A 26,842-nucleotide genomic window follows, 5' to 3' on the forward strand; every position below is an offset into this window, starting at 1 on the left:
AAGCATCATTATTTGTACTTAGAGAAAAATGGTTCTTCAAGCTAGGAGTAATGAAGACAGGGTTTGAACTCAAGATTGGTATCAAAAGCCATACATTTCTTATTATACCACACTATTTGATGTAATTAAAGATACTAGAGTTATAGGGCAGAACCCAACTGTGTGCCATAATGAATTCTGGGATTTTCATTATGCTTGGCAGTTTTATGAGATTGTTGGTATTGTCTTGCCCATTCACTACTCCTCCTCATATCTGAGATACCCATTGGTGATATTTTGACCTTAGATTGGATAACTGATGATAAGTTTCAACATGTGTCTAAATAGAATAGAATAATGAACCCTCATTACCATTATCAAGATTTTGCTACTCTTTGAGTTACGTTTTGAACTCCACTGGCCAGAGAGCAGACTTCACTTTTTCCATTTCTCAGAATGATCCCTGTCTTTCTAAGCTTCTTCCATTGCTCTTGTCATCTCCTAGGGCCTTTTCCTTAGCTCAGTTTTGGTCTGAGAGGTAACCTGTTGTTTAGCGCGACTCTCTGGGTCATTCTTCAGGCGCTGCAGAAAAGAGTTCTAAACATGGAGCTGAGGATCGGACCCAGAACATTATCATGGCCATGAAGGACCGCATGAAGATTCGAGAGCGGAATAAGCCAGAGATCTTTGAAGTTATCCGGGATGTCTTCACAGTGAGCAAAGTTGCCCATGTTCAGCAGATGAAAACGGTGAAACAAAGTGTACTAGATGGGACCTCCAAATGGTCAGCCAAAATTACCATCACGGGTAAGCAGGCAGAAATCTGAAGGGACAGTGCTATGTTTTCCCTGGGAAAGAAGCATCTGGGTATGAAGTAAGGGACCTGGGAGAAAGAAGATAGAACTAAGTGGAAGTGGGAAGACCCAAATGTTCATGATTCCTCCTCACTTAGATTCTGGTGCTGGAGAGAAGCAAAACTGGCACTTTCAAACAGTATTAATTATAGCAAGTTTATATAAAGACTTGCTAATAGCCTGACACTATAAGACTTGACTAACAGTTTGATATTATAAGAACTGGGGTTTGGGAAAAGTGTTAGGCAGATTATGGAATAGTTAACCAGTATTTTACTCACTGGATGGGTGGGACTAAACTATGTGTGTATCCAGTGAGGGATAAGTGGTCAGTTAGAGCCCAGGTAAGGAGATGGGATTCTTGGGCTGAACATTGAAGAAGTAGATGGTGGCCTAAGACTAAGGGTAGATATAGAGTAGTAAGATTATGTTTGTTGTGCAGAGAGCATTGGAAGACTATGAATATTACCATAGTGTAGCCTGTGACTAGTGCTATCGCAGACTTTTGACTCACTTGGATGTGTACTCTGAAACCTCCTATTTATGCTTGGGTTGCAGTGGTGTGTGCCCAGGGCCTACAAGCCAAGGACAAAACAGGATCCAGTGACCCTTATGTGACTGTGCAAGTTGGCAAAACCAAGAAACGTACAAAGACCATTTTTGGAAACTTGAATCCTGTTTGGGAGGAGAAGTTCCATTTGTAAGTCATAGAGGGTTTTATCTTACCTGAGACAGTGTGTATTTTAGAAGCTGTATTACATCCTGCTTTTCTGGCTTAACCCAGAAAATATTGGAAAAAGGCAGTGGAGAAATCTCATTTTTTAAATGCTTACTTGGGCAACAATCATACTGTCTCTGGGCATTTACCCAAGCCCTTTCTTAACTAGGCTTATTAAGGGGACATAGGATCACCCCATTATTGTTTTTTAACCAGCATTAAGAAGGTTTTTCTACACTCAGTGACAAGACCAAGAACTGACCACTCTGTTTTACCTCCCTGGCCTTCCACCCTGCCTAGGAAGGGTTGAGCTATTCTGAGGAGTGAGAAAACAAAGTCCTTATCTTACCATTGGATAATTCTGGCTTGAAGATGGAAATCTGGGATCTAGAGACACCTCCATTCTCCAGAAGCTTTTCTTCCTGTAGAACCCAAACTTTTACTTCTACCCCCTTACTTTCTTAGAGCTATGGTAGAAAAGAAGGAATGGTTGTTGAAAAGTAGATAAAAGCTTGAATACTATCTGAAGAATCCAGGTGCCTCGAATCAAGATTTTGGGTCTGAATAGCTGATCAGACTGGTTTACCTATCTTCTGTTGGCTCCTGGAAGAACCCATGTAAAAGGGAATGGACATAAAATTAATCTCTAGTCCAGAGCAACAATTACCAGGGGACGCACCTGTTTATTTTAAGAATATGAATGTTTTACTATGAATATGAATTGGTCTTCTATGACCAATTTTAAATGAACTGGTATGTGGCCATTTTTGTGTACTTGTAGTGAATAATTTACTATATTACTATTATGTATATAATGATTTTTTTCTCAAACTGAATAATTCAATTTCTGTTTTCAAGAAACTAATTTGTGATTTGTCTATTATTTTCAGTAGAACAGTAGTTACACTATAATATTTCAATATAACAAGGAAAGATAAGGACATAGAGAAGGGACTGGGAAGGTGGCTCAGTGGTAGAGTGCTTGCCTTGCATGCACAGGTCCTGGGTTCAATTCTACCACATAAGCAGAAAAAGCTGGAAGTGGTGCTGTGGCTCAAGTGGTAGAGTGCTAGCCTTGAGCTGAAGAGCTGACAAACAGCATCCAGGCCCAGAATTCAGGCCCCACGACTGACAAAAAAAAAAAAAAGAACATAGGGAAATGAGCAGTTAATATAACGGAGTTATTGAGTTCAACTTTTGAGTGAGGAAGCAGGATCCAGAAAATAACTGTAGGGAGGTTAGCATGCAGGAGACCTGACAATTCCTTTCTCCAAAGCAAATACCAGAGAGGAAATGGCCATTCAAGCAAATAGTTGGCTGGGCACCGGTAGCTCACGCCTGTAATCCTAGCTACTCAGGAGGCTGAGATCTGAGGATCCTAGTTCAAAACCAGCCCAGGCAGGAAAGTCCATGAGACTCTTATCTCCAATTAACCACCAGAAAACCAGAAGTGGCACTGTGGCTCAAGTAGTAGAATGCTTACCTTGAGCTGAAGAGCTCAGGGATAGCATCCAGGCCAAGTTCAAGCCCCACAACCGACCAAAAAAGAAAAAGGAAAAAAAAGAGAGAAAGAAGAAAAGGATATAGTGAAGTGTAATAGAAATTCACCAACACAGTTAGATGGAGAAATTAGAAAGCTAAGCAGATATGACCAGTTGGACATACTAGGAATATCTTGAGTCTTTTCTGACTTTATATTGCATATTCTGAAAAGGAAGCTAGCAATTGCTTCCTGGAGCTCTGTGGAGCTCTGTGTATCAGCTTGTAGTATTGCTGGTATAGCTAGCTGCATAGGAAAGCCAGAACTGACCCTAATTATTTATTCCTCTCCTCACCCCTGAAGAATGGAGAGGCATTTGCTGGAGTCCACTGACTCCTCCTCCTTTTTCAAGTATAGTTGATGAAGCTTTTTGTGAGGAAATTGGAAGTAATTAGAGTGAATTATGTTGGATCTGTCCCTAACAAAGTCTGCCTAATTCTCTCACAGTGAGTGCCACAATTCTTCCGACCGCATTAAGGTACGTGTGTGGGATGAAGATGATGATATCAAGTCCAAAGTAAAACAGCGGCTAAAGCGAGAGTCTGATGATTTTCTCGGCCAAACTATCATTGAGGTTCGGACACTGAGTGGCGAGATGGATGTCTGGTACAATCTGGGTGAGAAAACTGAACCAGGAAAAGTTGTTTATGAGGGAGACCATGAAGAGGGACTGGGAAAATTTCTATTTACCAAAAATGCCAATCAGTAAAGCATATTTCTATACATAGCCTATCTTACCTTCAGATAGCTGGCCATGAGTAGGGACGAGTGGTGGTGGCTATAACTCATTCAGGCTTGCACATTCTCCAGCTATAGAAGGCCCTTCAGTCTTCATCTTTATCACGACTGCCTTTAGCACTCCTGTTCCCCTACTCAGACAGGACAGGAGTATTTATGGAGTATGTGGTCATTTGGGTGGGTGCCATTCTTTCCTTGAATGCCATTCTTTCCAGGATGGACTGTCTGTACAGATGGACTGTCTACAGATGTACCATATATAGTTGCATTGGTGTCAATCTCCAGTCTTCTTTTGTTCCTAGAGAAAAGGACAGACAAGTCAGCTGTCTCAGGGGCTATCCGACTACAAATCAGTGTGGAGATCAAGGGAGAGGAGAAGGTAGCCCCATACCATGTGCAGTATACATGTCTCCATGAGGTGAGCAAGCCGTTTGCAGGTGGGTGTAGGCAAGGAGGGTAGTGAGGAAGAAAGCAGAAAAGGACACTTGACCATAAGCAGGGTTGCTTGTGAGGTGACTGGAGATCTGGAACCTCTTTTTGTTTTATCCTTGGCTCATTGTGCTACATTGGACAGCCGGAGAGACTGAGCTCAGACTCTTCACTTTCATTAGTGTGAGAACAGCCTACTAGGGCTATAGGAGGAACTGAGCGGTGATTTTAAAGACAATGTTTCTACAGAATCTTACATTCTCCTGAACTTTACCTTCAGTTTCTCACTGTCTTCCTCCTATCTCCTTTCTTCCCTATCTATTTTCTTTTCCTCCCCTTCCCTCCTCTCCCTGTGGTATTGGGGATTGAACCCAGAGCCTTGCGTTTACTAGACAAATACTCTACCACTTGAATGATTCCTCCAACCCTTTATTTTTTAATTTTGTTTTGAGACAAGGTCTCACTAACTTTGCCTAGGCTAGTCTCAAATTCACAACCCTTGCTGAGCCTACCAAATAGCTGGGATTATAAACATGCTTTACCATTCCTGGCTGTTTTTCTTTCTTATTCTTTTTTTTAATGCTTTCCTTTTCTTTGCTCTATATTCTGCAGAACCTTTTCCATTTCCTCACAGACATTCAAGGCAGTGGAGTAGTCCGGATCCCTGAGGCTCGAGGAGATGATGCATGGAAGGTTTACTTTGATGAGACAGCCCAAGAAATTGTGGATGAGTTTGCCATGCGCTATGGCATCGAGTCCATATACCAGGCCATGACGTAAGGCTCCCCTAGGGATCTGGGAAGTGACTACTAATTCTTGGGAAGACTAATGCGGTGGGGCACATATTATGGCAGACAAGTGCTTAGTCAGGTAGTGTTTATTGATTCCTTTTTTTCTTCTGAACTGAGTGTGTGGATCTATGCTCTTACTAAGATAAAGACAGTGTTTATAGAAAGTGAATGTTTGTCAGTAACTTAGGGAGGAAGTATTTATTTATCTGTTTAAGGTCAAGAGTAGGAAAGGAATAGGGCATAAAAGAGTATGCAAAGGTGCACATGCCCAGATCAGACAGGACATGCATGTGTTCATATAAATGAGTACACTCATGTACATGTGTGCATGACTGACAGGCTGACTTAGACTGGCCTGAGAGTCAGATGGCAGATGAACTGTAGGGAAAAATACCTTCTCTGGAGTTGCCAAGACTCACATAACAGAAACTCCTGACTTCTGGGAGATATGGCTTTTGGTGAGGTTGTGCCTGGATCTGTAATACAGGAAGCATCCCTGTGAAACTACTGGGTAGCGATTGCTTTGACTGTGCTTCATTGATCTCTGTTTGTTTTTTTCTGTAAGCCTGCAAAGTTTTTTGTTTTTTGTTTTTTTTGGTCTGTCGTGGGGCTTGAACTCTGGGCTTGGGTACTGTCCCTGCACTCTTCAGCTCAAGGCAAGCACTCTACCACTTGAACAACAGCACCACTTCCAGTTTTCTAGTGGTTTTATTGGAGATAAGAGTCTCACAGACTTTCCTGCCTGGGCTGGCTTTGAACCGTGATCCTCAGATCTCAGCTTCCTGAGTAGCTAGGATTACAGGAGTGAGCCACTGGCGCCCAGGTACAAAGTCTTTAAGAATGAAGATACTGTATTTTTCAGGCACTTTGCATGTTTGTCATCAAAATATATGTGTCCTGGTGTGCCAGCCGTGATGAGTACTTTATTGGCCAACATCAATGCCTACTATGCCCACACAACTGCCTCCACCAATGTCTCTGCATCTGATCGTTTTGCAGCCTCAAACTTTGGGGTGAGTGTGATGAAACACATATGTACATATTAGTTATCAGTTAAAAAGTTTGCTATGTTCTGGATGGCTCTTTAGACTTGACTGATTGTTACAAACTTAACAGATTAACTTTCTTTCTTCATAGATATGTAGCCTACTAATAGATTCTTCTCAGACACTGGTAAATAGTAGCACCACTGGTTTAAGGGTTGCTGCTTGGGCAGACCCTCTTTGGGCCAACAATTTGGTTGAGTAAAAATGTCCTTCAGTCTTGCAGGTCCAATTACAGATCTTTCTTAATATTATTCAGCCTCTCTATTCCACTTAGGCTCATATGAGATCAATGTCTAAGCCAAGATGCCAGTGTGTCCTGAACCTTTTCCAATGTCTGGACTATTTTTCTTTTCCAGGGTGTGTACTTCCTGGTGTTAAGGTAGCTGAGAGGTTGAGACATTATGCAGAATTCTATATAAAATGAATGAAACATTTCTGACACACCATAAAAATTATTTATTTTTGTAGGTTTAAAATTACTGATATCTGCCCAATTTACTGTGCCTCTGGGGCCTGCTTTTGTTGTTGTTGATGAAATCTTTACATAGATGAATTAACATAATTGATTAAGTCAGTAGAATATTGGTTCCATTTTGTCTTATCCCATTATGCATTGATTTAGTCAGTACCTAATATAATTAGTATATAATTTCTTTTTTTTGGTCGGTCATGGGGCTTGAACTCTGGGCCTGAGCGCTGTTCCTCAGCTCTTCAGCTCAAGGCTAGCGCTCTACCTCTTGAACTACAGTGCCACTTCCTAATATATAAGTTCTAAGACTACATAGCAATCTTAAAGGCACAACTTGCAGGTCCAGAGCTCCACATTTAATATCTACACTAAGGAAAGTTATGTGCATCTTGGTTTAAACTTGCAGGGGTAGGGAATGTCTGACCCTCAGGCTATATAAAGTTCTTGATGGGACAGACACATGCTTCTTGTTTGCTTCTTGTTGGCTACTCATGGCCATATTCCTGTATTGGTAATTTTCATGGCCCACAAATGATGTTATAAATGTACAAATAGCCCTGACTGTATTTTTTCTAATATTTTGATATATAAGTAGAAAAAGGGCTCCCTACTCCTGGTTTAAAGAGAGATCTTTCATGTCTGTCCGACCAATACAAGGAAGTACACACCCTGGAAAAGGAAAATAGTCCACACACTAGAAAATGCATTGCTATTTTTCCCTCTCATCATCACTACTAGATTGTGTCTATAAAACTATAATGATGATAAATCAAGTATAAGCCCAAGGATAAGTAGCACAGACTTAGAAGCAAGTTTGAAAATGTGTTTGGATTCCCTTTTATCTGATTAAATTGAGTTATAGTCATAAAGGGATGGAGATGCATATATAGAAGAGATGGAGAAGTATGTATAGAAAGAGATATTTCCCTTCCTAGGGAGTTGACTTTCCCCTTGTCAGTGTGAAAAGATTTCCAAGTTTGAGACAGAGCTGCTAAGAAATAGGCCCTATCTTATTTCCTTGTTCTTGCAATGGACAAGAATTGTATAGGATATATTGCCAGCCACATGTCTCCTCTGTATCTTTTATACTTACAAAGAAGTAGTTCAGTTTCTGCTGTAGTCTAGAGGGCTCAGAAACTTGTCATCTTTCTCTTCCCTATTGTTTCTAATCCTCAGAAAGAGAGATTTGTTAAACTGCTGGACCAGCTCCACAACTCACTGCGGATTGACCTCTCTACATACAGAGTAAGTGAAGATATGGCTGTGGAATGGGATAATATATCAAGCTCAGTCTAGGGAGGTATAGGCCCATCCTTGCTATAATATCAAAGACAAAGAAAATTGACCTGTCATCACATCTACCTGACTGACTACTGACACTGTCACCTGTGATTTTCCTAGCTTCAAGGAATATGAACATATAAGCAGCAGATGTGACTGTTTTTAGTAGAAATTTGGCTTTCCAAAACCATTTGTTACTCTGCCAAACTCTCTAATGGCATTTTCCCTTGGGAGCTTACTGAGGATAATCTCTTCCAAAAGTGTCATTTTAAAAATTAGATACTTAGGAAAGATAAATATAAAAATTTTAAAAATTAAATAGTTACATTTCTATTTTGTATTTTGTATACTATTCTCATTTTCTAAAGAAGTATGAGAATCTAGATAAAAGAGTATAATGTCTTTGGCAAGTAAATTGTATTAGAGGTTATGTCCTTCTCTATCATGGAGGGAAGAAATAGTAGTAATAAGGCAGTAGGTATCTGAGGTGAATAGGATATGGAAATGGTCAGTTTCTTAGCTCCTAAGTTAGATCTTCATAGAATGGTATCATTGCTTACTTAAAATGTGAGATTCCAGAACAGACAATATATGCATATTAAAAATTAGCCGGGCGCTGGTGGCTCACGCCTGTAATCCTAGCTATTCAGGAGGCTGAGATCTGAGGATCTCAGTTCAAAGCCAGCCCGGGCAGGAGAGACCGTGAGACTCCTATCTCCACTAAACCACCAGAAAACCGGAAGTGGCGCTGTAGCTCAAGTGGTAGAGCGCTCGCCTTGAGCTGAAGAGCTGAGGGACAGCGCCCAGGCCCAGAGTGCAAACCCCACGACCGACAAAAAAAATAAAATAAATAAAATAAAAAGTACAAGATCAAAAGTAAAAAAGAAGTTTTCATTGTATGCCCATGTCTTCCATTTATATGAATAATGCATATACATAGCTATCTGCAGGCTTAAAAACTGACCAAATGGATCATGGCTTAATGTTTCCCTTCAGCTCTCCATGGCAGCTTCCCCCTAAAATCTATGCCTAAGGGAATAAAGTAAGGCACTTACCAAAATCCTTAGGAATGCATTCCAAAGAAGTTTTACTGAGCTCTGCTATCTATTGGCTCTAGAACCTAGAAGAGCTAGGGTATATGAAAAATATGGGTACTCTATCTTCATTTGATCTATAGTATAACTTCACTTATATTCAAGTATATACAATTAATTGTAATTTTTAAGAACTCATTTTGTGGAGAATCTTCATGGGGATGGGGAGGAGAACTGAACAAATGATCATATTGCTTGAGAAGTAGAATTATAGTGAGGATGTCAGGGTAGCTTTTTATTTCATTGCTTTGGGAGGAAAAGTTTTTATTGTTCTGATCCTATCTCACATTTATTTAATTTGCAACAGAATAACTTCCCTGCTGGAAGCCCTGAGAGGCTTCAGGATTTAAAATCTACAGTGGATTTGTTGACTAGCATCACCTTTTTTAGAATGAAGGTAAGTATGGGCCAGGCTGGCTAGTACTGGGCTGAAAACTTGGTCTCAGGAACACAGACAATAAGAGTCACTGAGAATAGTCTGAGGCTACGGATTCATCACCACTAAGCTCCCATTTCCATACACCTGTTCCCTAGATTACTTTCGAGAAAACTCATAAATTGTAGGCTAATGAAGATAGACTAGTAGTTCTTCCCATCCACTATTCTAGCAGTTTCATAGCAAAGAAAGGTATAGGAACTTAAAAAGGCATGAAAGAATCTGGTGCAGGTTTAGGGAAGTACTAGTAAGATACCCTATCCATGTGAGCAGAACCCTGAGCCTGTATTTTTTCATATTAATTGGCAGGTACAAGAACTGCAGAGCCCTCCAAGAGCCAGCCAGGTGGTAAAGGATTGTGTGAAGGCTTGTTTGAACTCTACATATGAGTATATCTTCAATAACTGCCATGATTTATACAGCCACCAATACCAGCTGGTAAGAAGTTTAGGAGCAGGTGGGGCCAGCTGACACTGGCTCTCTGGAACCTCAGTTTATCTTTGCTAGAGTTATGGTGGAAAAGATCTCAAGATAAAGTCCTTGATGTTCTCAAGGGTGAATGGGTTATGGACTATTGATCATCTGTTTCATATGTGAGACATTTGCGGATTAACAGCGACCCTTGGACAAAATGTAACATACCTGGGTAGAATAGAAAGAGCAATGATAAGTTTCTGCATTGTTTGGTGGCTGAGTAGTGAAATTGCGAGTCCTTCCCAGTCCCTCTCAGGCTCAAGGTTTGTTTTGTTCTGACTTATATGGATCCCTATGAATACCATGCTGCCTAACTCTCAGATCTGTAGCTATCTCTGAGCTTCTGGCTGGGAAAGTTTAACTCTTCCTTTTAATCACTTCTCTCTATGTGCATAATCTTCTGAAATATTTTAACCAGTTGACTTCCTGTGAGGCTGAGCCATTTTACCTGTTATAGGCTAGGATCCTAATTTGGTATCTAGTGACTTAATAGATCACTTTTTCTAGTTCCTTCTAATAATATATACTCCGCCCTTCATTTCAAAGTCAGGATTTTCTTCTCTGTCCAATTACAGTTTAGTTCCTTTCTTTTTTTTAAATAAGTTTTTTATTGTGAGAATACTGTACAGAGGAGGGGTTAAGTTACATGAGCAAAGTAAAGAGTACATTTCTTATCAAGCATTGTTGTCTCCTCCTTTGTTTTTCCCCTACCATCCCTTTCTTAAGAATATCATTAAAGCGTAGCTTTCCTTTAATCGAACAATTATATGTTGAATACTCTAGGTCAGGTCTAAGGAAAGCAACAATGCCACTTCAGTAAGTCTATAATTTCATGGCAAAATAGTCTGTTAGGAGGGCCCTAAAAAGGAGATGCGACTTAAGAGATTCTAAGGAAGATAAAGTCACTATTGATCAATTAATGGGAAAAGCTACATAAAACAAGGAATATTTGAGATAGACCTGGAAAGACAGTAGGATAAAATGATAAGAATCTATTATACATCTATCTTTGAGTTAATACATACAATCTGTAATGCTTTCTGGAACCACCTTAGTAAAGTCTTGTTTATGCTGCCTTTTCTCATTCCCAAATGTACTTTTCGTGCTCATTCCCAAACATATTTTTTGTGCTAGCCAAATATTTAACAGTTTTTCCTTTTAAGGTTATATAACTTTCCATTGATTCTGATGTCCATGAGAAATTTTCCTGGAGCCTTTATTTTGCTTGCTACATACTGAGCTCCTTTCAACCATCTATGGATTCTCTTTGGTTGGGAAAAGACACTTTCATCTTTGATTTTTCAACTATGCTCAGGAGTCTGTTTGAATATTTGGTCTCTGCCCAAGCAGGAGAATATAATAAGGCTTACAAAGCACTCAATAACTTGCTTCAGCCTTAGTATTTTTTTATTGTTATTACAAAGGTGATATACAGAGGGGTTGCATTTACATAGGCATGTAAAGAGTACATTTTCATTTCTTTTTGGACAATGTCACCCCTTCTCTTACTCTCTCCTAGTTTTTTCCTCCCCACCCCTTCCCACCCACAATTTGATTAGCTCATTTTCAACATATTGTCTAGTGAATGTAACCACTGCATTTGTTTACCCTTTGTCCCTCCATTTCTGTACCCCCTTGCATTTCCAAAGACAGATAAATGAAGAAACAAGACAATAAGAAAAAATGAAAACAACAACAAAGAATAAAACCTCATTTCCGTTACCTGGAGTTCATTTTGATAAATATTATTTTGTATGATGATGCACCTTTGTGTTCCTCTCCTTTGACCTCACTGTGTGTGGATACCTAGAATCCTGTACAGTTTATCATGTCCCAGTGTATTTTAGATCTAGCTTCTGCATATGAGAGAAAACACATGTCCTTTGTGTCTATGATCTTGGCTTAGCTTAACATGATTTGTTGTAGGTCTATCCATTTCCCTGCAAATGAACTAATTTTGTTCTTATTAGCCTTACTATTTTGATAAGCCTCTCAATCTCATTTTCTTATTGTTCCATACTTACACTGTAGTAAACCCTGGTGGTTGTTGTTTTTGGCATTTCCATCTACTGACTTTCATTCATTGACCTAATTTATTCATTTGCTTATCCAATATTTAACAAACTGAGCATTTGAGATGCCCAGAAGAAAGGCAACTAACCAGACTAGAGATATCAGGGGAAACTCAGAGAAGATTTTGAGGAAGAAATAGGAATAACTAAAGAAATGGTAGTAATATGGGTATGAATATCATGTAGTAAAAACAAAATGTTTGGAGACACAGAATTGTGCATGAGTATGTTAGTTTAGGATAACATAAACTTTTTTTTTTTTTTTTTTGTCGGTTGTGGGGCTTGAACTCTGGGCTTGGGCGCTATTCCATGTGCTCTTCAGCTCAAGGCGAGCATTCTACCACTTGAGCCACAGCACCACTTCTGGTTTTGTAGTGGTTAATTGGAGATAAGAGTCTTATAGACTTTTCTGCCCATGCTGGCTTTGAACCATGATCCTCAGATCTCAGCCTCCTCAGTAACTAGGATTACAGGTATGAGCCACTGGCACCCAGCCATAAACTTTTTTTTTTTTTTTTGGTCAGTCTGGGCTTGAACTCTGGGCTTGGGCATTGTCCCTGCGCTCTTCAGCTCAAGGTGAGTGCTCTACCACTTAAGCCACAGTGCCACTTCCGGTTTTCTAGTGGTTTATTGGAGATAAGAGTCTCATGGACTTTCCTGCCCAGGCTGGCTTTGAACCGCAATCCTTAGATCTCAGCCTCCTGAGTAGCTAGGATTACAGGCGTGAGCCACCAGCGCCTGGCCATAAACTTTTTTTTATAAGGGCATTTGTACCATTAGATTTGGAATTCTTATCTGGGATCAAATCTTGGTTCTGCTATTTACAGACACATAACTTTAGATAAGCCACATAACTTTAGACAAACCACATAACTTTGCTGTCCTTAGGTGATGACTTCTAATCATACAATTATTATGAGGATCAATTGAAATAAAGTATGCAACATTATTATTAGCAGAGTACCTGACACCACAGTCAGTGGTGATTGTGAGGTGGTGCTGGCTGCAACACAAAGTGGCTGGGCATGAGGTTGAGAGAGGTCATTTTCTGAAAGACCATTTTGTAGAGCTTAATTGAAGAGCATTGAAGGACATTGAAGAGCTTTATGCAGAGGAGTAGCACTTTGAGATTTTCCTTATAGAAAAATCAGTGACAATTTCCTGGCAGAGGTATTGGATTAAAATTTAAAGATCAAGGAGATCCAATGTAGGTATGGTGATACACACTGTAATCCTCATGTGGAAGGAAGAGGCAGGAGGATGTGAGTTCAAGGCCAGATTAGGCTACAGAGTGAAATCCTGTCTCAAAACAAAACAAAAATAATTAAAAAAGATTTAAAGACTAAAGGGATCCTTAAATGACAAGAGCTTCAGTCAGGATTGTGCCAGAAAAAGTAAAATGAAGAGATTCATTTAAGTGATATTAAAGTGGTAGAAGTCACAGAATGTAGGCATCCACACACAAGCACTATTCCTGTACCTCTAGGCAGCTTCACCTTTGCTTTTAAACAAATAGGAGATAATGTCTAATTCAATGTCTGTGGTGACCATAGCTTATCTAGTATGGAATCTAAATGTGGAATGGTTCCTCTTTTTCTAAAATCTACCATTGTTTCGCTTGCCTCTTCTTAAACAGAGTCATTTCTTATCCAGCTAGCTAAATAGCTTTCTAAGTTCACTTCTTCTCCCAAGTGAACTTCAGGAAGTGCAGGGAAGTCCTATATTGCTGAAAGGCCAAAATGCACGTAAGGTCTGTTCAGTAGCAGAATGTGAGGGAGCTTTTCAGAGCTGGAATGTATTTGAGTGCTAAGTAGGGAAAGGAATCTGAAGAACACTACTGCAAAAGAAGGGCAACCTGTGTGAGTCACATGGAATCAGACCTACTTAATGAGGTTAAACAGTGCTAATTTCAGTCAGGGAATATACCCATAGCAACTGAGAGAAGAAGTAAGAAAAATGAGCATCTATATAACTCCTAGCTGACCAACCTCATCAGATCAGTGCCCCAAGCTGGGGAGGGAAGTTCTCAAGGGATAAAGGACCTCTTAATTATCCTCCCTCTCAAAGAATAGAGGCAGTCTTGTGGAAAACAGTTTCTAGTAGTGAAAGGGTCTCTGATTCAAGAGGAAGCAGCATGTATAAGAGAAGAAAAAGAGAAAGACTTGAGATCCTTCCCAATTCTCTCCTGACTTACTGTGTGTCTCTCTCTCATTGATCTCCTCTGGAACAAGAATCAGGAGCTACCTCCAGAGGAACAAGGACCCAGCATTCAGAACCTAGATTTCTGGCCCAAACTCATTACACTCATTGTGTCAATCATAGAGGAAGATAAGAATTCTTATACACCTGTTCTGAACCAGTGAGTATCACTCTACTTGATCCTGTCTGTTCAGTGATTGGTCTGTCTCTCTGTCTAACAGCCTCTTTCTTTCCTGTCTCTGTATGTTTGCAGTGCCACCTCTTCCAACTGTCCGTCCATCTGTCCCTCTGTCCCTTGTATCTGTCTGGGTAACTGTTTCTGGAGACAGGTGTGGAAATATAATGGAGGGCGCATGCCTGACCGAGCCTGCCTCTCGGGAGTGAGAAGCTTCTGGGACTGTGGCTACTATAGAACCCCCAGAAGATCCAGAGACTATGTGTGCATGTGTCTGTCCACTCTGAATAAAGTGGGCCTTCCTAAAGCCTAGTCCTTTGCCCTCCTTCAGCTTATTTTACCTAGACCTGCCCCAACCTTCCCCTCCTCTCACCCTCAATGCCTTGCCTTCTAGACATTCTCCCCATTGGGCCCATCATGCCTAAGTGGACCCCTATATCCTTACTTGTCACCCTGGGCCCCTTTTCTCCATTTGAGCCTAGCTCATTTCCCTAGTTTTTCCTCAATATGACTTCCAAGAACTAAGCACCTTAGAAAAAGTCGAAACAAATAAATGGCTCTTACCTTGTTCTCTGACTGTGTTTTCTCCCACCATCCAGGTTTCCTCAAGAGTTGAATGTGGGAAAAGTAAGTGCAGAAGTGATGTGGCATCTGTTTTCCCAAGACATGAAATATGCACTGGAAGGTAAGGGTCTGCCCAAGTACCTTGAAAACTGTCCTTTTGCTCCAGATAACTACATGTTGTGGGTAAATGGTACAGTGAGAAACTAGAGGGATCCTTGCCATGGTAGGAGGCCTTGGATATGCAAAGTTGCACCAAAGGAAATAATGGAAATGGCTATATGAATGTAGGATCTTCCAGCTTTAGAACAAGTTCCTATTCAAGACTTTCCAAGTCGGAGATCACCTCTCCTCTGGTGAGCATTCTTAGGATGGTGGCTCAAATCTTAGAGAGTGTTCTTATAAAACTTACCTTTATAATTCAGAGATGACTGGGTATAGTCATTCACGCCTATAATCCTAGCTATTTGGGAAGCAGAAATTGGAAGGATAGCAGTTTGAGGTCAGCCCTGGCAAAAACTTTGCAAGAGCCCATCTCAACCAGTGAAAGCTGGGCAAAGTGACATTTGCCTGTCATTGTAGTTATGTGGGAAGCATAAATAGTAGAACTATGGTCCAATCCAACATAAAAGTAAGACTTTATTGGAAAAATAACTGGAGCAAAAAGGGAAGGGGGCATAGTTCAAGTGGTAAAGTGTGCCTTGGAAGCACAAGGAATTCAAGCCTCAATATAGGGGGGAAAAGTCAGAGAAACTTAAATATAGAGATAAATATTGTAATTTCCTCATGCTAGAGATTGACTAGCCTGGCTTTCTTTGAAAGTTTGTGTGAATTAGTGTGGCAAAGCCAAATATCCCTCTCCTTACTATAGAGCAGGGCTACAGATACATTATTATTCATCTTGTTCATTCATCTTTGTTTTTTCATTTCCCACCTTGCTCCACAAACATATCACTCCCTATCTATGTCAGACCTGTACCCATCTGTGCTATTTAGCTGAATTTTGGGGGTCTGTTTATATGTGTTAGTATAATTCTTCAGTCTGAGAAAGTAGATCTAGAAAGAGGAAAAACCATCTGGGGCAAGCACAAAGTAGAGTCTGGATCTTATGTGAGTATAGAGGAATAGCCTTCGGGCTTAAACTTGTGAGGTTTAGAAACAGTGATTCTTGAGATTGAAAGAGAAATGTATGCTTAAGTTTGTGATAGCCACAGACTATACATGTAGATTCTGAAATTCAATCTCAGAGCTGTAGTTGAGTCCTGCTGACACTGGATTCACCTGGAACTTTAGCCCACACATTAGCCTGTCAGATCAGTGAGGAGGTTACCTGACTTCCCTTACCTTGATGAGGTAACATTCACCAAACTGGGGAGTGTGGTTGTGGTTCTTAAAGAACATGTACAGTGGGTTTGGAGAAAAGGATGAATACCCCTGAAAATTTAATCAATTTTACAAGGGGGAAGGGTTATGTAAGGAAGAGCAGAGCAGAGGTTGTTTTTTTTAGACAAATATCTCAGAAGTTAAGTTAAAAGGGGAAGTCTAGACTCAGCTCTTTACCTGGTGTTAACAAAGTCTGCTTGCTTTAATAATCTTAAATGGAATTCTAGGTAAGGTATCTTTTGAAAAGAGAGTTCGCTAATGTTTAAAGCAAACACACACACACACACACACACACACACACACACACACAAAAGAGTAAAAAACTGCCTTAGAAGAATGAACAAAGCTGGGCACTGGTGGCTCACACTGTAAATCTAACTACTCAGGAGGCTGTTATCTGTAGGATTGTGGTTCCTCAAAGACAAACCTGGGCAGAAAAGTCCAAAAGATTTCATCTCTAATCAGCAAAAAGCCAAACTGGAGGTGTGGCTCAAGTGGTAGAACACTAGCTATGAGCCAATAAGTTGAATGAGTTCAAGCTCTGGTACTGGCACCAAAGAAAGGGAGAGGAAGGAGGGAGAGAGAAAGAGGGAGGAAAGGAGAATGGGAAGGGGGAGAAAAGGGAGGAGAGAGAAGAACAAGAAACAAATGTCTAGGTCTCAAATTTCAGTTTTACCACTTAGCATTGTGACCTTGGACTGAACTACTTAATTTTTACAAGCTTCCATTTTCTTATCTGTAAAATGGAGTCATGAATTATTATGTTGAACTGATAAGAAACTGAGATCTGTAAAATACAGTAAGAATACTACCTGACAATTTATCCAGGGTATTGAATACAATCTTCATTATTAAAAGCAAGAAGAAGCCACTATAGACAGAAATACCATGTAAAAAATAGAATTTTAACAAAATTTTTCCACAGTGGAAGAGAGGAGCAGCTAGAAGTAGGAGAGATAGAACTAGAGAATGCAGATAATAGATTGTTTAGCTAGGATCAGCAGCTCATGCCTGTAATCCTAGCTACTCAGGAGGCTGAGATCTGATGGTTGTGATTTAAAGCCAGCCCAGGCAGGAAAGTCCATGAGACTCTCATCTCCAGAAATAGAGCTGTGGCTCAAGTGGTAGAACACTAGTCTTGAGTAAAAGGCACTGGGGGCTCACGCCTGTAATCCTAACTACTCAGGAGGCTGAGATCTTAGTATCATAGTTCAAAGACAGCCTAGGCAGGAAAGTGTGTGAGACTCTTATTTCATCCACCAGAAAACCAGAAATGGAGCTGTGGCTCAGAGTGGTAGAACACTAGTTTTAAGCAAAAAAGCACAGGGACACTGCCCAGGCCCTGAGTTCAAGCCCCATGACCAAAACAAACAAACAAAAACCAGTTTGTTTTATATTAGGGATTGGAGAAGGAAGAATGAGCTATGATAGCTACTGTAAAGTTGTAGCAAAACCTAGTTAGTCTGAGAATATGAAGAGCAAGTTGAGGGGAGGAGCTTGGGGTCCTGAATGATATAACAATATTAACTTGATTGTGAAAAGAAAAGTTGAAACTGTTATCCTGGCCTGGCACAGAAACTCATGCCTATAATCCCAACTGCTCAGATATGGAGAACTACAGTTTAGACCAGCCAGGGCAAAAAGTTGTCAAGACTCCTCTCAACAAATAAGCTGGGCATGTTGGTGTGAGCTTGTTATCCCAGCTATGCTGTAGGCAATAAACAAGAAGATTGGAGTCCAGGCTAGCCCAAGAAAAAATGTGAGACCATATTTAAAAAATAACTTTGAAAGGACTATAGACTTGGCTCAAGTAGTAGAATGCCTTCCTAGCAAGTCCAAGGCTCTGAGTTCAAACCCCAGTGTCACAAAAAATAATAAAAAGCAAACATTGTTCTTAGCCAGGCATTGTGGTACAAGTCTATAAACCTAGCACTTGGGAGGCTGAGGCAGGATGATCAAGAGCTCAAGGCCAGAATGGGCTATGTAGCAAGACCATGCCTCAAAAATGAAAGAAAGCCATTTAAAAACTAAAGAAAATGCTGGTCTTCACCTAGTATTTCCTATGTCAACTTTATTGGGCTATAACATATAAAATAAAATACATGAAACTACTCTCCCAACTAAAACATGAAACAGGAAGTTCCCCAGTGCCCCTTTGCAGTCAATCACTGTTTCTTGAATATTTTCTTTATGCTAAGTATTGTACTAGTTGTTGGCTCCCCACTAAGATGAATAAAGTATAGCCCCAACCCTTGAAAAGTTCAGACAAATCTAGAAATACAACTTTTAAATGCCATAAAAAATAAACATTATTTGCTAAGAAAATACAAGAACTCTCAGGCCCAGAGTGAGAAGGGAGGATAGTAATGACAGCAAAAGGAGACAGAACATTTCATGCAGAGTGTGCAGTATGTCTTTTGTTTAGAGAAATGAAAACAGCAGTTTAGTGACCAGCACTTCAGAGAGCAGGAAAAATGGTCAGTAAGAGATATGGGTGGTGAGTTATGACAGAGCCAGATCATGAAGCAGGTCTAAGCCAGGTTTAGGCTTCTGGACTTCACTGTGAAGCAATTGAGAGCCAATTACACGTTAAGGGATGGATTGACATGATCTGATTTATATATACAAAGGCCACTTACTATGGGTGCACTGTGGAGAATGTATTGAAGGGAGAATAATCAGAGTAGAGACTTTTGTAATAATCTAGGTTAGAGATGTGGTAAGGAAACCTAGGCAGTAAATAGTATAGCTAGAAGGAATTAGATAGATTCCAGAGGATTTGGGGGGATAAAATCAGTAGCAGTTAGACATAAGTGGATATAGAGGAAGAAAGAAAATCTTACGATAAATCTCAGCACTGAATAAGAAGATAAGACTAGTCAGCATACCCTGTTCAACATTACCAGCGATGTTAAGATGGTGAGTGATGGAGATTCAAGTCAAACTTAGGCAACAGTGAAGTAAGTGTTCCATCTAAACCTCTAATATCAGAACCCTAGAGAGATTAAGAAGATTTCAAACTAGATAGTTGAAATCAGGAGGTTAAAAGAACTCTCCAATGATGAAAGATGCAGGAAGAAAAGCAGAAGTCAAGAGCAAGAGGTTATGGAAACATGATTGCCCCTTCTGATAGATCAACTCACTACCACCACCAACAATAACGTATAACCTTGCTGGAACATAACTCCTTAGGCCTAGTTAGAATAAAGCATAACCGGTCTCTCAGCATTCATTGGTGTTTAAACCACAGATGTTAATGTTTAGTGTAGAAATTTGGGCCTGAGGTCTGAGGACAGATAATGGATTGACAGAGAATTATATGTTACTTGGAAGAAAAGAGGAACTCTGAAGTCATGGGGTAGCCCTGTTCCTACTTCTAGGGGGTTGCTGAACAGGAAAGAGGATGGATGGTGCTCTTGGTTGTAGTGCTTTGTTTCTAGGACTGCAGGGAAAGGGGTGGAGAAGAGGGTCTCTCTAACATCCCTGATTTTCCACCGTTGTTGCTCATTGGTGTCTCTGCTCCATCACAAGCAACCACTATCATTCGTATTCGAAAAGTCCTCTTTCCTGGTGGTAAGAACTTTTAGTTGTTGTCCTTTGCCTTTAGTCTTATACCTTTTCCTGCTTACTGCTTCATAGAAGATACAGCAATTGCAACTTAGGGCTGGGTCCTAGAGAGCCAGGTGATGAAAGCCCTGGGATCCAAAGCCTTTTGAGGCTGAACCCCACATTTCCCTTTCCTCCCTGAGTGTATTGCTGCACTGACTCGGAAGGGTCAGTGGCCCAGACTGTTTTACTTTGATTCAGAGAAGCATCATCCATGGCATCTCAGAGTTGAACAATAGGTTCCCCAAGGAAACTGGCTTCTCCTCCTCTGCTGCTTAGTATTCTCCCTATTAGTTTGCCAGTACTATTATGGTATAGCAACACACAATGAACTTGTATATAGAGGGAAAGGACTGGATGGACTCCATAGGTATGGCAAGTGCTCTAGACTCTGAGCTGGTACTGAGTGATGTTAGACCTATTTTTTCTAGAAAGCCCTCAAGAATCAGCAAAATGACCTATTACATCCACAATAACAGTCCAGTTTTCTGGAGCATGATGGCCCTTTCGTCAGGTAGTGTTTCTATAGCTTCCAAACTGACTATCCTTGTTTTCATACTTCCCTGAGAGCTTGTTTTCCATGTCTCAGGTATGCTCTGGAGCCCTTCAGTTTCTTTCAGAATTGTGTTATACATAACTTCTCAGAGCTTTTTTATTTGGTTTCCCCTGTCTCTGTGTATCCATTCATTCTGTATTTGCCTTCATGTCTTAGCATTTAAGCCCATCTCATGGAATGGCTCAGCTACTAAGATTTTTTTTTTAACCAGAAAACCCTCCCAGTCTTTGGCAGTGCTTCTGCTAATTAGTATTAGTATTCCCAGCCCTTTTTCCTCTTCACCTTTCCACTTGGAAAGCTAAAGCTAAAAGATTATAGGTTTTATCTTAGTCTCTTTAGAGGAAGATTCTGAGAGAGTGGCTGAGCAGGGCACTGGTGGAAAGATGGCTATGAAATGGAAGTTAGGAGTTACTTGTCTTCTAAGGTATCTGATTGAGCTGCCTGACTAGATCTGCTGCCGTGGGAAAGCTCAGGACCCATAGCTACTGCTAAGATCTGATCCAGCCTTCCTTCCCTCACTAGAACATGAGAAAGGCCGGCTCTGTAAGAGTGCTGACTACATGAACCTGCACTTCAAGGTGAAGTGGCTCCACAATGAATATGTTCGGGATCTGCCTGCCCTCCAGGGGCAGGTGCCTGAGTACCCAGCGTGAGTTATGTGGGCACTGTAGGTGGAAGGGTGGGAGGAGCTTATGTCTTCCATACAGTTCAGTAGGCTTGTTTTTGGAACTAGTTGGTCTGGATCCTGTTGTAGAGAAAGAAGTATCAAACTATACCCTGCCTTACAGAAGATCCCAGTCTGGTGGAACTCTGAGGCACAGAGCATATACCCACCTCTAGCTTCAACCCACTGTTCTTTTCTGACTACAGGTGGTTTGAACAGTTTGTACTCCAGTGGCTAGATGAAAATGAGGATGTGTCCCTGGAATTCCTTCGTGGGGCTCTGGAACGAGATAAGAAAGATGGGGTAAGTTGAGGCCTTGGGCTGAACAGGGGCCAGGGCCAGGTGTCCCAACACTTAGCTATTGGCAGAAATGCCTATGCTTTCACCAGGCTGTCTGTCCCTTGCCTGTAGAGTCCTTAGGAAGGACTTAGTAGGCCACTGAGCCTCCCTACTAGGCAGAGTTCTTTTAGACCCTATCTGCTTAAGAGAAAGGTAGCAGCTATGAATACTGATTCTGTATTTGGCCTTAGTTCCAGCAGACATCAGAGCATGCACTCTTTTCCTGTTCTGTGGTGGATGTCTTCACACAGCTCAACCAGAGCTTTGAGATCATCCGGAAGTTGGAATGCCCTGACCCCAGCATCCTTGCTCACTACATGAGGAGATTTGCTAAGGTAACCATGAGCCTTCCTGCTGCTTCCCCCTTTCTATCATCACATTCACAGACTTGAGCTCAGCCTCTCTCTGTGGTAATTTTCATGTAAGAGCCTAGTACTGCTGTTTTTCCCTTTACTGTGTTTGATGTAGACAGATGGTCTCCCTCAGTGCTATTCTGTAGTTGGGAGGGAGTGGTGGTGGTGGTGGAAACGTAGCTGTTTCCTGTAAGAGCCTACCTTAGCTTCCTTAATGTCATTGTTCTGTGATGAAAAATGAAACCTCAGATAAGCTAAAGAAAGATTCTCTTCTTTCCTTTTTTCCTCTTTGCTCAGACCATCGGGAAAGTACTGATGCAGTATGCAGACATATTATCAAAGGACTTTCCAGCTTATTGCACAAAGGAGAAACTGGTAAGATCAGGCCCTAGGGCACTTAAGAGAAAAGGAATATGAATCCTCTTGTGTTTGAAGCTATTCTGAGATGCTCTTGACTTCTGGTTCCTTCCAGAGCTCTGCTTGACACTCAAGAAACATGCCAAAAATGAGTACTTGAATGAGTCCCTTTGAACCTCAGTTTATTACTTTTCATTCTCTACTAAGCTAGTTCTTGGATTGGTTGTGCACGTACATCAGTACTAAAGATTGAACTCCAAGCCTTGCACATGCTAGGTGGATACTCTATTGTTTTAAACAGTAGCTCAGCCCCCCCTTTTTTACTTTAGTTTTTTTTTTGGGGGGGGCTCCCAGTCATGGGGCCTGAACTCTGGGCCTGGGCGCTGTCCCTCAGCTCTTCAGCTCAAGGCTAGCGCCCTACCACTTGAGCCACAGCGCCACTTTCGGCTTTTTTCCTTCAGCTTATGTGGTGCTGAGGAATCGAACCCAGGGCTTCATGCATGCAAGGCAAGTGCTCTACCACTGAGCCAACTTCCCAGCCCTACTTTAGTTATTTTTGAGATAGGATCTTATGTTTTTGTCCAGGTCAGGCTGGACTGTGATTCACCTATATATTCTTTCTGCCCAGATGGGATGACAGGCATGTGCCACTATGTTCAGCTATTAGTTGAGATAGTTGTGATGAATATAGTATTACAGGCATAAACCAACCACTGGTTTTATTTTTAACAAAAATTTTTAGATAGAACAAGTTATAAAAGGTAATACCATTAATATATGCATACCTACCGTTCAGTTTAAAGGCAAAAACATTTGCTTCTAGTCTTCATAGTCTTCTAGTCTTCACTTGGTTCCTTATCTCAGTGCTAAGGACAAGACCTATATAATATATGAAGTCTCTGTGGCTTTGGAATAGTATGAGAGAGGGAAGTACCCCAAGTTAATGGAGCCTATGATGAAAAGAGCCAAGACTTAAGGGTTACATCTGTTTCCAAAGCCCTGCATTCTGATGAACAACATGCAGCAACTAAGAGTCCAACTGGAGAAAATGTTTGAGGCCATGGGAGGCAAGGAGGTAAGTCTTAGGGTTTTTGGTCACTCTACTTCCCTTTATTTCTGAGCTTCTTGACCATAGAACTCTACCCTTTCTTGATCAGAGTTTAGCTTGGGGTCTGGTCTGGCATGATCTGAGATTAGCCATAGGATAGAGGAGCAAGCATTGGGGTATGATCCAAAGAGGGAAGAGCAGGGTTGGGGTGAGGCCCTAGGAAGGAAGAACAGGGATTGGGGTGAGGACCTAGGAGAGAGAAGTAGTGATAGAGGAGACAAGAATCAAGAGAATCAGCCTAGCCATGCTCAACTCCTGCGGATACAGCTGGACCCTGAAGCTGCAGACAGTCTGAAGGAGCTGCAAGTGAAACTGAATACAGTTCTGGATGAACTCAGTATGGTGTTCGGAAACAGGTCAGTGGCCCCCAAGCACACAACTTTTACAATTTGGTGTTGTCCCTGGCCAATCCCATTCCTTTCCATCTGGCTGCAGGTATGTAGCTCTTTCATGTGCTTCTATGACTGTCCCCGCTGAAGCTACATCATAAATGTGGGAATGGGCCTGAAGGATGGGTGCTGCTCCTGGGTCAATGTGGGGGGCAGGGAGGACTGCCCTATGAGCACATGTATAGCTTCCAGGTGCAGATTGATGAGTGTGTTCGACAAATGGCCGACATCCTGGGCCAGGTTCGGGGCACAGGGAATGCATCCCCCAACGCTAGGGCCTCAGTGGCTCAAGATGCAGATAGTGTGCTGAGGCCTCTCATGGACTTCTTGGATGGCAAGTGAGTATGATCCTCAGGACTGTTCCAGGGGGGTGAGCAAAGCAAAGAGGCTGTCAAGCTATCAGCCTTTTAGTAGGAGCCGGCCTCCCAGACTCTTGCCCCTGCCTTACCCATTGCCTTGGCCTGCAGCCTCACACTCTTCGCCACTGTATGTGAGAAGACTGTTCTGAAGCGAGTCCTGAAGGAGCTCTGGCGGGTGGTAATGAATACCATGGAAAGGATGATTGTTCTGCCACCTCTCACTGATCAGACGGTAAGGACACCTCCCTCCTACTTATTCCCACTGTCCACTTGTGCCCCTAAGTCTTCATTTCCTGATGGAGTTTGAGGTTTTCTGCTTTTGACTAATCCCCTCTCTACCTAGGGCACCCAGCTGATCTTCACTGCTGCCAAGGAGCTGAGTCAGCTTTCCAAACTCAAGGTTCTTGGAGTGTGGGGTCCTTATGAGACTAGGGGAGGATATCTAGAAGGCTAAAGAGGAGGGAAGGAGAGAAACATGCACTCCTGAACTGGCAGGTAGGAGCATGATTTTCCTGACTACTCTCAGCTCTTTTGATACTACTGCTTTCTCTGGGGTTTCAGGACCACATGGTGCGAGAAGAAACACGTAATCTCACTCCAAAGCAGTGTGCTGTCCTTGACCTGGCCCTGGATACCATCAAGGTAAAGATCTTTCTTTTCCTAGGCAATCTTATTACCATAAACACTTGGCCTCTGAAATTCTACCCTGCCAGATTAGGTATGCTTTAGGCTCTTAGCACTCCATATCTAGAGGAGAGGTCCTGTGCACTGTCAAGGATACAGAGAGTAGCAGATACTGTCCTAAGTTCAAGACACTTATGATTGGTAAGGAAATAATAAGTCAGCTCCATGCAAACTTAACTTAAGGTACCTTGGAGAAATATCTCCTAGGCATCAAGTTCCCTAAGGTTCATAGGGGAAAAGATCATTTTAAAGCTATTCTCCCTTGCTGAAATGTATCTGTTAGCTGGGTGCTGGTGGCTCACACCTGTAATCCTAGCTACTCAGAAGGCTGAGATCTGAGGATCGTGGTTCAAAGCCAGCCCTGTCAGGAAAGGCTGTGAAACTCTTATTTCTAATAAACCATCAGAAAGCCGGAAGTGGTGCTGTGGCTCAGGTGGTAGAGCACTTGCCTTGAGCTGAAGAGCTGAGGGACAGTGCTCAGGCCTAGAGTTCAAGCCCCATGACTGACAAAAAAAAAAAAGTATCTGTCACACATAACTGTACTTGGCTAAATAAACCCGTCCTCTGAACATCATCCCCAGGAATAAGGCCCTTTCCTAGTTCCTGCCAAATACCCAATGATGCTCTTTATCCAGGGCACTGGGATTAGTTCTGTGGATGTTCCTGATTTTATTGTCTGTCAGATGGCCTCCTGTTCCTGTAAACCTCTTCTGGCTTCTCTGAGGGGGTGAAGCGGGTGTTCATTTCTCTTTCAGCAATACTTCCATGCAGGAGGAAATGGACTAAAGAAAACCTTCCTAGAGAAGAGCCCAGATCTGCAGTCTCTGCGTTATGCCCTATCCTTATACACACAGACCACGGACACTCTCATCAAGACATTTGTGCGCTCACAGACTGCTCAGGGTAAGAGCCTAAGAACTATTCCTGTCTCCCCTGTCCATCTGCTTCTAGGAAGTCAGTATTGTTTAGTCCTTGGAGACAATCTGGTTTCTTCAGAGTGTCTTTCATACTTGGATCTCAAGATCCCTTGAGTGAACCTCAGTACTTACCCAATCCCTTATCTATATCAGGCAGGAAAATCACAGGTGACTGGTAAATGTGCCTGAGATTTCTTTTTGAAAACATCAGCTGGCCATGCATGTTTATTGAGCTTACCAGGTATACTCGGTCTGGTAAGCAGGAAGAAGAAAGAAAAATCTGTAAGGAAGTCTTGAGAAGAAGTGGTTGAGACACTTGTTAGGCTCATAGTTTTGGAGGCTTTAGTGGTAGTTGTCTTAGGGAGAAATAGGGAAATCTTCCAGACTTTTCAGCATGGACAAGGTGAAGACTAAGAGGCAAACCATGGAAGCAGGTTAAGTGGACTGCAAGACCTTATGGATGATGCTTTTGTACCAGGGATCTGGCAGTTGGTTTTGTTCTAGGGATTTCTAGTCATCCAAACTTCTCTTTGCCTCTGGCCAGGCCTGTATTAACTAAGCACATCCGTAAAGAGTGGCTTGAGCTGACTCTGCAGTAGAGTCCTCTTAGGAGGCACCTTCAGGCATGTTAGTTGCTTCCTGTTCTAGACAATCCTGGGAGGGTTTTCTGGGGGTGTGAACCTGACGGTGTGAATGGAAGGCTTGGACCTTATTGAGCACTGAGCTGGAGGAGAGAAATCTAAGCAGCAGAATGGATGTGACAAGAGATGTGAAACTGGAACCACTGTTCCTACATCCGATCCAGGATGGAGGAAAAGGCTGCAAAAGAATCAGTGATGTATTGGAGCTATAGCTCAGAAGTAACTCACCTGCTTAGCAAGTGCAAAGCTTTGAGTTCAAACCCCAATATCAAATCAAACCAAAACACAAAACAGCAGCAGTAAGTCTGGTTAAAGGGGTCAAGTAGAACTTTACAGAGCTGAGTACATGTACTATGTGTATCATGAGGGAAAATCTGAATTATTACAGAAAATTAATCCAGAGGTATCAAGCTGTAAGGTAGACAGAAGAAAGGAAAAGGCTGAAAAAGGCACAGAGAGGGGGTGAGAGCAGAGTTATATTTTCAGAAAGAATAATGTATATGTGTTTCCTACCTATTGTCACTTAAGAGCCTAGGAAATTAGGGTCTACAACCTCTGTCTTACTCCACTGTTCTCAGATACTCTGTCTATATTTTCTACTGCTTTTGCCAATGATTTGGTTGCTCTTAA

At 41.6% G+C, this 26,842-nt stretch overlaps 1 protein-coding gene across 2 annotated transcripts in view; it reads left to right on the forward strand.

Moving 5' to 3' along the window:
* Positions 1–26,842, forward strand: part of Unc13b (unc-13 homolog B (C. elegans)) — a 180,285-nt gene that overhangs the window by 149,782 nt on the left and 3,661 nt on the right. For both annotated transcript variants that reach the window (XM_013026666.1, XM_013026665.1), the window contains 22 exons: positions 559–786; positions 1,392–1,533; positions 3,539–3,708; positions 4,132–4,247; positions 4,871–5,034; positions 5,912–6,062; positions 7,741–7,809; positions 9,247–9,336; positions 9,685–9,813; positions 14,153–14,280; positions 14,895–14,980; positions 20,924–21,050; positions 21,272–21,368; positions 21,596–21,739; positions 22,055–22,132; positions 23,112–23,189; positions 23,490–23,578; positions 23,797–23,949; positions 24,079–24,202; positions 24,314–24,370; positions 24,532–24,612; positions 25,410–25,557. In XM_013026666.1, the coding sequence (XP_012882120.1) occupies positions 559–786; positions 1,392–1,533; positions 3,539–3,708; positions 4,132–4,247; positions 4,871–5,034; positions 5,912–6,062; positions 7,741–7,809; positions 9,247–9,336; positions 9,685–9,813; positions 14,153–14,280; positions 14,895–14,980; positions 20,924–21,050; positions 21,272–21,368; positions 21,596–21,739; positions 22,055–22,132; positions 23,112–23,189; positions 23,490–23,578; positions 23,797–23,949; positions 24,079–24,202; positions 24,314–24,370; positions 24,532–24,612; positions 25,410–25,557 (2,649 nt within the window). The remainder of the gene's footprint in view (positions 1–558; positions 787–1,391; positions 1,534–3,538; positions 3,709–4,131; positions 4,248–4,870; positions 5,035–5,911; positions 6,063–7,740; positions 7,810–9,246; positions 9,337–9,684; positions 9,814–14,152; positions 14,281–14,894; positions 14,981–20,923; positions 21,051–21,271; positions 21,369–21,595; positions 21,740–22,054; positions 22,133–23,111; positions 23,190–23,489; positions 23,579–23,796; positions 23,950–24,078; positions 24,203–24,313; positions 24,371–24,531; positions 24,613–25,409; positions 25,558–26,842) is intronic.

The sequence above is a fragment of the Dipodomys ordii genome, unplaced genomic scaffold (genome assembly GCF_000151885.1).
Source record: "Dipodomys ordii isolate 6190 unplaced genomic scaffold, Dord_2.0 Scaffold95, whole genome shotgun sequence".
NCBI classification, from domain to species: domain Eukaryota; kingdom Metazoa; phylum Chordata; class Mammalia; order Rodentia; family Heteromyidae; genus Dipodomys; species Dipodomys ordii.